We start from the raw sequence: 9,719 nt of genomic DNA, 5'->3' as shown, positions 1-9,719 counted from the left end.
CCACCGGCCCCGCGCCCGCCGGGAGCTGTAGTCCGGGAACTACGAGCCCCGGCGTGCCCTGCCCCGAGCCGAGCCGAGCCGAGCCGGGGACAGCAGGCAGGAGGCAGGGGTCGGCATGGCGCTGCGGGGCTGCCTGCGGGCCGGGCGCGGGGCGCTGCGCGCTGCGGGGCCGCCCGGCCGGGGGTGCAGCGCCGGGGGCCGGGTGAGGAGCGGCGGCGGCGGCGGCGGCGGCGGCGGCGGCGGGGCCCGCGTTGGGCTCGGGGGGCGGCCGCTGGGGCTGGGGAAATGGCGGCCGGGCGCTGACCGCGGGCTCCCCCGCTCGCCTTGCAGCCGCCGCCGGCCTTCGGCTTCCTCTTCGACATCGACGGCGTGCTGGTGCGGGGCAGCCAGGTGCTGCCCGCCGCGAGGGAGGCTTTCCGCAGGCTGGCGGGCGCCGGCGGGCGGCTGCGGGTGCCCGTCGTCTTCCTCACCAACGCCGGCAACTGCCTGCGGGACGCCAAGGCCCGGGAGCTGGCCCAGGCGCTGGGGCTGCAGGTGAGGGGAGCCCCGGGGAGCCCCCGCCCGGCCCTGCCGGCGCCCCCCCGGCAGCCTGGGCTCGCCTCTGCTGTCCCCGCAGGTGTCTCCGGAGCAGGTGATCCTGTCCCACAGCCCGCTGCGGCTCTTCAGCCAGTTCCACCGCAGGTGCATGCTGGTGGCCGGGCAGGGGCCCGTGGAGGAGAACGCCCACAAGTATCCTTTGCTGTGCTCAGCCCGCTTCTTGCTGCCATTCCTGCGCTGCCCCTACGCGTAACACCTGCCCGGTCAGCTCGTAGAGGCACAAGGACACAGAAAGACCTCTGCTGTGTTATGTGGGGGCACCCATGTGGAGAGGCTCAGCTGTAGGCACTTACTGCCGGTCTCCATCTCAGCCCTTCTTGGCTTTCCTTGGTCAGCGTTTCGCCTCTCATGCTGATTACCCCTCCTCTGAGCTGTGTTCTCACTAGCAAGATGTCATCAGGGGGACTCACTTTGGAGATAAAGTTATGCTCCTGCCACTTTTTTTCATGGCAAAACGCATTGTAGGTCACTCCCAGCACTTCCACAGTGGAGGTTTTCCCCAGCAATCTGATAGCAATTGAAGCGTCTCAAACATCATTAGAGCCAGAGCATCGTGGTACAGCAGAGACATGGTTTAAAAGACAATCCCACACGCATACGGCCCTCCCAAGGTAAGGGTCTGACGTAGCTCATATCTGCAAGGAGGTAAGAACTGCCTGCAACATCTACAGCATCTCGGACCGTGTGCCCACCATTACAGCCCATCAGCTTCATCACTGAAGTGCTTTGGGCAGCTTCCCCTCGTTTGCACAGCCCCGTTCCTTTGAAGGCATGTCGCCTTCAATGCCAGGGTTAGCTCGGAAAGGAGAACCTCATCCTAACCTGCTCCTGCTCAGCTTCTCTGAAGGGACAGATTTGGATCATAGTTCTCTCTCTAAATGAGGGCTTTAAAGGCTTCTTTGAGTTAGCTTAATGGGTCCCACAGAGAACAAAATGAACTGGAACAGGGAACACGCAGAACAGACCCTCACCTTCTGCATGCATGTGTGCTTTGACTCCTTGTGCTTAATCTTTGCATTTTGTATGAAACTGTGGCTTTGCCGTGTTTCCCCAGGACAAGCAGGATGAGCTAATGGCAAGGTGTTCCACAAGCGAATGCAACTTAGCCTTGCCTTGTGTCTTTTTACCAGCACACACCGTTGTCTTTTCACCAGCTAAGCTGGCCAGAGCTTCACCAATTCTGCTTCTAGCCACGAGGCCTGACCTGCAGTGCCCCAACACTAGAGTGCTGGCCTTAAAGGTCTCCTGAAGCACATCCATGCTGTCTTGGAGCCACCTCTGTGCTCTTCCTACTTGGCAGGTGTTCCCGATTACAAAGTAAATCACTCCAGTTTATGCCTTTTTTTTTTTTTTTGGTAAACCTTAAGGCCACCTTTAGGTTGAAACATAACCTACAGTTTGATTGAGAGTTCTGAAGTTACGCATTACCGGCTTTATGTAATTGCTCTGCTACTAGAACTAGCATTTCTTAATCCTATAGATGCCTTTGCTAGTAACTTAAAAAAAGCAAATGAACAAAAAGCAGTCCTCGTGATTCCTTGATGAACTGAAATAGCCTGGGGTTCAAGCATGTGGTCACCATCGAGGCACTGAGGAAGGCGTATCCCCTATTAGACATGGTGGATCAGAGCCGGAGGCCGAAGGAGTTGGTAATCTCTCGACACGTCGGTGGAACAAGTGGTCTGGTGTGGTGGTTGCTTACAGGATACAGCATGGGGTGGAGAGGCTGCAAAGTCGCAGAGCAGACTTTGGCTGCTTGTGACCTTCAGAGAGAGCCTGGGGTTGGTGCTGTGCAGCCAGCATCTCTCTGCTGCTCCCTGTGTTGTCTCCTGCTGGAAGGGCAGTCTGTTTTCCCACTGCTTACTAACGCCATGCCCGTGTTTCACTGCTGTTCCATGCAGTGACTGGTCAAATGGCTTGGTTGACACCTCCGGGTCTGAGAGACAGGAACACAAGATCTGCAAAATCCAGTCTGGGATGGGAGTGTGGGGGAAATCTTTCTTGGGATTCAAGGTGGCCTTGTCCTGACCCTTTATGGGACTGCCTTGGCAGTTTCAGAGGAAGCATTTTTAGTTTTGTTTTGGAGACTGCATTAGCTTTTGCATTACTAACCTGCTCTTATTTTTTTTTTTTTTTGGCAGCCTCCTCCAACCACTGGCTTCCCCACTATAGAAGGTAAGCAGTGGCCTGTGTTTACATACGAACAGCAAGCAGAAATAACAGTAAGGCAAGCCAGCTGGGGTGGGAGCTAACGACGTGCTGGCAGCTCGTGGATATCTGCGGGCAGCTTATTCAGAGGGTACAGCCAGGTGGCAGCCAGGCTGCCCTCGTGCAACGTGAAGCACGAGCTGGTAAGAGCAAAGCCAGCTTTTATGCGTGCCATGCTCCAGCATCTGGAAGCAGTGGTGAATGTGGTACGGTGCCACGCTCACTGGGGCCGTGTTTTAATGGTAGCTGTATGAGCCGGGGCAGCCCAGCAGAGGGGTTGTAGTGAGAAGCTTTTGGTAGTAGGTCGTGTACGTGGACACTTGAGTTTCCAAGCATCTCTTGACATCTTCCAGGGGTGATTCTGTTTGGTGAGCCAGTGAGGTGGGAGACAAGCCTGCAACTTATTATTGATGTACTCCTGAGCAATGGGAACCCCGGGGCAGAGCTGGAAGAAATACCATACCCCCACCTGCCTGTCCTTGCCTGCAACATGGATCTCCTGTGGATGGCTGAAGCCAAGATGCCCAGGTAAAAAGCATGTTTATAAATTTTAGGGTGCTTCATACAGCTCTCCTGCAGATAGCCTTTTTTGACACAGTGTGTTTTTTAGTGCTAGTCTGCCTGTGTGACATAATTAGCAGCAGAAACACAAAAAATTGCATGAGAAACTAACTTTAAAGAAGCAAAAAAAACAGATCGCTGCCTGTGTAGGAGTCTGTGGGCAGATGCCACGTCCAAACTGTGCAGTACCCTGGTTACAGCAGAGGGATCGTCCTCCTCCCTGAGGAGTGTTTGCCTTGCGAGTGGGGTGACTGGGGACACTGATGACCTTTCTGGAGCAGGTTCGGCCACGGCACTTTCCTTCTCTGCTTGGAGAACATCTACAAGAAGGTGACAGGCCGGGAGCTGAAGTACGAGGCCCTGATTGGCAAACCCAGCACAGTCACCTACCGCTATGCCGAATACCTGATACACGAGCAAGCCAAAAAGCAGGGCTGGAACTCTCCCATCCGACGCCTCTATGCAATTGGGTAAGAGACTGAGTTACTTTCTGGTTTGCTTAGGGGGTTGCAAACTGATTTAAGTGGTTTTATTTTATGGAGATATCTAAAACAAATACTGAAATCCCCGCGGTAACTGCAGCCTCACAGCTTAGAAAGGGGGTGTTATCTTTTTGTACCCTACGCTTGTAATTTGAAGGGCACTGCCAGCCTAACAAAGCTGTTACTGAGAGTGCAGTGTGCACGTAGCATGGCTGGTTTAAAGAAAAAGGTAAAAGACCCAAATGTAGTACCATTAGCCCAGTAAGGCCAAACACTTGGGATTGTAGGGAATACATGACAGTAGTGGCTAAAATTGCTTTGGACATGACCTTTTCTCTTTGAAAGAAGACATTTGCGAAGCATGTGGCCTTCACCACAGCTGAACGGGACACACCAGTAAGTGGACTGCCTGCCCAGTGTGGGTGGCCCTCTTGATGTTAGCAAACACCTCGTACCCCTTCCTCCCTCAGTGCTGCCTTCCTCCCAGACTGCCAGAGCCAGAAATTGATGTGTGGGTTGGTTTCTCATTTCTGTTTCGTGCTGTGACCTTATCCAGGGACAACCCTATGTCTGACGTCTATGGGGCAAACCTCTACAACAACTACCTCAAGTCAGCTCAGCGGAACCACGTCCAGGCTGGGGTGAAGAGGAGCCCACAGGCAGCCGGTCCCCAAAGCGAGGACCACCTTGCGGTGGAGAGCTGCAAGTCAATTCTGGTCTGCACTGGGGTCTACCGCCACAGCGCAGAAGCTCCCAGTAAGCCAGAGAAGCACAACACAGAGACTGTGTTCCACGGCCATCGGGATTTCAGCTTTGACCCCAGCCTGGTGGAGGCATCGTACGTTGTGCAGGATGTGAACGAAGCCGTGCAGCTTGCTTTCCAGAAGGAGAACTGGAGCTAGGGTTGAGACAGGTGTGCCTAAAGGTCTACTGTCAGGAATTAGATATAGTGGAGAGGGGAGGAATGGGGAGAGGCCTGGGGTGATCTTTTAACCTAGCCAACGTGAAAGAGAACTCTCCATTTCAGCACTAAAAGCCCCTCACTTTTATTAATACTCTTCTGCAATCTTGCCAGCAGGCTTTTAACTGTGAACTTAAATTGCTGTAATCACAAATTGAGCCATAATGGAAACAGGATACAAGGAGGACTCTTGTCCCAGCAATCCCAGTGCTGTTCAGCCACCAGAGTTCTTTCTTTTCCCCCCTTTGTCTGTGAGGCTCAGGCAAGCCCACCCTCGTCCTTGCAGTCTGTTTGGGGATGAAGCTCTTCCCCGTGCAGGGAGCCACCATCGGTCAATGTGCCATTCATACCATGTGCCATTTGTCCAGCCAGGAGCTGTGTTGTGGTGGCACTCTGCCAAGGGAAGGCTTTAAGTCTCAGCATTCTCCCTGTAAAGAATTAAGTGCCTATGGACTTCAACAAATTCGTCTTGCTTGGGGATTTGCCGCTGCGTCCCTGTCGGTCTGAAACAAGGTCCCATTTTGCAGTCCTCCAGCAGCTACAGAGGGGCTGGGCCCATTGAAGTAGCAGCAGCCAGAGCAGCTTGCTGCAGGGCCATGTGGGAAGTCATATTATTCCCACCCCCTCTTTGGCATTCTGTGAACACTTCTGCTTTGTTGCCTCCTGCTCAGGGAGCCATTAGCCTGTTCTCAAGAGCAGAGGAAACCACTGCAGAGACTGAGTTTCCAGAGGTGTCTTTGCCCAGTACTCGGTGTTGAAGAAAGAGGGTGTTGTGGGGCCCACCCTGACCCCCGCTGGTGCAGGGCACGTCCCCCTGCTCCAGCTGACACAGCTTCCAAAGAGGGGCCCCTGAGAGCAAGGGCCAGCCCGCACAAGTCACAGCCCAGCCTTGTTCCTTCTCTGGATGCAAGGACCGAGATTAGAGATCATCAAGCCAGGGCAGTACCTGAACTCCAAATCCCCATTCTTCATCTCTGATAGTACAAATGTATCTGTCCTTCACTTTCTTTTTTCCTTTCTTCCCTCGTGTGGTTTGCAACTCTGGAATACCCCATGTGGTCTGATCCCTCTTCCCTCCTCTTCCTGTAGCATGCAGGTAGAGTCCCCCTAACAAGAATCAGCAACTGGGGCTTCCCTGCTCAGGAACATTTCCATATCCCTAATGGCATGCACCTTCTACTGCCTCTGTTTTCCAAGCTCAGGCTATCCAGAGGAAGATCAAGCCCTGTGCTTCTTTAGACGATGCAAAGAAGTTAAGCAAGTATTGCGTGGGAAATTCCATGTGAAAAATGGGATTAGCAAGGAGCGTCTTCATGCCAGAGGAGCACCATGATTTTAGAAACATGTCAGTTTGCATATGCAGTAGGAAGCCTTTGGAGCCAGCACAAATGAGTCAGTGTTCCTAGTTATATCCAGCTCACACCACACACAGATCAGAAATAGGCCTGCTCTGCCCTCACTTCCCTCCTTCCTGCTTAACCAGGCAGCTCCAAGCACACAGCACAAGCAAAATGTTCTGTGCAGAAGAGCTGTGTGGATCTTAAAATCCCCGCATCCATCTGCTTCAGCAGCTTTCCATCCTCTTGATACTGATGTGTCTTCCTAGGAAGGGCACGCTGCAGAGCAGGCTCTTCTCTTATGTTATGGCAGGCTCTGTGTCTGAAGGCGACTGGGTGCACTCAGCAACCCAGGCAAAGAGGCCCTTTTACGTGGTTTATTTCTCCAGGCTTTATTTTCTGAATAGGAGCAGAAAAATCCCTCTTGGGGTGAATTTACCTCTTGTGAAATGATAACAGGAAAGAGCCTCTTCACTAGCTGAGATTCTTCTCCTTTGTCTTATCAGGACAAGAATTGCTTGGCTGCTTCTAAGAGCAGCTGTAATGTGTGAAACACAAATTTAGATCTGAATCCTTTGCCTTTCACTGGAGAGGAAAAAAAAATTTCATCATCTTGTACAAAACAAAGGCTTGTCTACAGTTCCCAGAAGTGTAAATACAGGGAAGGACTTGGCATATAACTTAGGGACATCTTTTAGATTTCAGAGCGTCTCCAGAGTCACAAATGTGCTGTGGACCCATTGTGTAATACTGAAGACCCAAGTCCCATTTATTCATAAACTAACTGTTGCGTCCCTCAGCTGCACTTTTCACAGATGATATCCAGTGCAGGAAGAAGAATGCTCCTCTTCCTTGCAATACTTGCAAATTTGGGTGATAACTTTAATAGGATTAGTCAGGAACCGTCTTCTAGGCCATAATTAGGTAGACCTCAGAGAGCTGATGGCTGGTGATAGCTCCTGGTGATGCCCTCCAATTGGTAGGTACTTCTCTGCAGAAATGCTGATGTCTGTCCATCTGTGTGCCTTTGCTAGAGCTCTTTCTTGTTACTCATTAAGACCAGGTGCTGCTGAAGCAATGTTCTCCAAGGGGTGTAGTGCTACCGAAATCGCTGTCCCAGATGGACTCTGGTACGCTGGTGGCAGCTGCTGCCAGTGGTAGCTTTGTGGAAGGAACATGCAGAGGGATTTTGAGGTATCACAGGCAGTTTGTAGTTTCCTTTCGACATGCGTGGCAACTAGGCAGAAGTGGGGTAGGTATCAGGAGGAAGGAGGTAGGGCCCTGTCCAACAAGGGAACAAGTTTGCATTTGCACAGGGAGTGAGAAGGCACCTCCATCTTTAGCACAGTAGCGATGGAGAACTGACTGATGTGAATCTGCTTTGAATTAGCTCCAGATTATTTTTTTTTAAACTATGTTAGTGTTGAAGCAGTGCTCTGGGAGTCTTTAAAACGTGTAGGAGGAAATTCACTGATAGGGAATTCAAGCGATACTTCACTTGCAAGTTGAAACTGGGCGGAGGGGAGGAGAAGAAATCTAGAAAAATCTTTTAGCCTTTCTCCAATTCTTATCAAGCAAGGCTGCGTCTAAAGGCTCTGCTTGTTGGTCTTTGCACTAATCAGATAGGCTACCCTTGGCCTGAGCAAGAGACCTTGCCCTTCTTCCCCTGCTCAGCCCCTTGAAACTGCACTTTGTCAAAGTCATTTCCCAGGAATTGCATGGGCGCAGTGGATGGAGTAGGAAATCTGGGTTCTCCTGCTGCTGCCTGATAACGACGTGGTTACTTCTGTTGAGGAAAGTGCTTGCTGGAGCTCTGTTCCATCAGTGTTGGGGTAGTGCGCAGGCTCCAAGCTTATCTGCAGTTCATCTGCAGGACATGCTAGTGCTAGAATTCAGTGAAATCCTTTTTCCTTGGAAATGCAGTTTCCTGGAATTAGCTTTGAGTTTGGCTGGAACACATCCTTTCGTTTTGCTCATGTATTGCACAGATGTGGCGTTTCAGATGCTGCATTTCTATGGTTTGGAGTAAGCATACTTCTGTGCAGATTTTTGGACCAAGCAAGAGAGGGGACTTCACTTGTTCTGATTCCTTAATATTTAATTTATATGGTGCACTACCCTATGCAGTGAACTTGGTGAAGTCCTGATCCTAACAACTCCATCTTCCACAGATGGATTGGTTTTAGTCAAGCTTAAGGGGGATACGTGGTGAGATGAGACAACTGAGAATAGCAGGGAGGAACTGAAGGAGGGACAGACGTCATCTTGGATCTGAAGCAGAGAGCTTTTACATCATGTAATAAGGTGGTGGCCAAAGACAACAATTCCTTTATTCGACAAGGCACATGCAACTGTTAGCCTGGCATTCAGGGAATCATACAACACTACTGTCCCCTTCCTTCTAATCTTAATCCTGGTGTGTCTTTCTGCCCTTCCCTCCCCCTACTCCCCATGAATGGATAATGTTTCAGATTATGTCATGTGCACTGTAGCAGGGTGATTATGCATGGTACAGAGAAATCACAAGCTGTGATTGTTTTACCTTTCAAGTTAAGTTTAACCCAATTCCAGAGCTGCTCCTTTTAACTAGCACATATAAAATTAATAAAAGAGGTTTTCTTTAAAATAAATTCTAGCATGGGGTGTGTGCATTTCGTGAGTGTTGTCCTGGCTTCTTTCATGCCTTTGCCCTAGAAGATATCAGCACCAAATCGTCTTTCGTTCTGTTCATCAAGGCAATATCAGATTGTCTGGAGGGAAGCACCCTGAAAGATAACCCTCCAGCAATGCTTTTGATGGACCGAGCTGTAATTCCCTGTAAGCTGTATGTCTGCCATACTCAGATGAGATGAGCGTGAGTCTGACCATTCCCACTCTGTAGGGGGGAGGGGGAAAAGGACCCGTCACATTGTGTGATGGCCTGATTGACTCTCTGCAGTTAATTTTGGTATGCCACCTGCACGAGGAGCTTTCAGAGTAGGCACTTAGTTGTGACCTGACCTAACCAGTTGTTTGTAATGATAACTTCTACTTGGTGGGGAAGCAACAAGCTAGATACCACCAACTTTGTCTGCTACTGCAGATGATGAAAAAGCAAGATGGCATATTAAAGCCATCCTTGCCATTAAAAGCTTCCTTGGCACTGTGTTAAACCATTTGTCACCACCTAAGAACCCCCTCTGTTTGACAGGAGCTGTGCTCTGGTACCTTTTGAAGAAAGTGAGCGAAGATGAGACAGATACTAACTGAGAGAAAGTCACATCAGAGCCTAAAGGTTCCACTGACTTCAGCAGATGGAAAACAAAAGATCCTAGTAGGTGAAAACCATCAGCTTTAATGGCCTAGAAACTACAAAAGTGCAACAGTTCATTTGTGAGATTTTCCACCAGAAGGTTTTCTACCTACAAAGCTCACTGCTCACAGGAGGCATGTTAGACCACAAAACACGCATGACTCACAGCCCTGAGAACTTGATGTTGAAAGGAACAATTGGTTCCTTGCAGTAAAAACAGTTGTGGAGGGACAGGACAAGGATTCCCATTCTGAGCAGGGAAGGAATAGAGTTTTAGTCCA

The 9,719-nt window shown here is 50.6% G+C and overlaps 1 protein-coding gene across 1 annotated transcript; it reads left to right on the top strand.

The window, feature by feature from the left end:
* Positions 1–312: 312 nt before the first annotated feature.
* HDHD5 (haloacid dehalogenase like hydrolase domain containing 5) lies at positions 313–8,753 on the top strand (the record flags this gene model as incomplete). The annotated part of the gene is made up of 7 exons (XM_032184486.1): positions 313–534; positions 617–729; positions 2,153–2,246; positions 2,739–2,772; positions 3,159–3,333; positions 3,648–3,836; positions 4,405–8,753. Coding segments are annotated over 7 exons (1,173 nt in total), but the record flags the coding sequence as incomplete, so codon positions are not given.
* Positions 8,754–9,719: the final 966 nt, after the last annotated feature.

Source organism: Aythya fuligula, chromosome 1 (assembly GCF_009819795.1).
Source record: "Aythya fuligula isolate bAytFul2 chromosome 1, bAytFul2.pri, whole genome shotgun sequence".
NCBI lineage: Eukaryota > Metazoa > Chordata > Aves > Anseriformes > Anatidae > Aythya > Aythya fuligula.
This window is presented reverse-complemented; position numbering and strand designations above follow the sequence as displayed.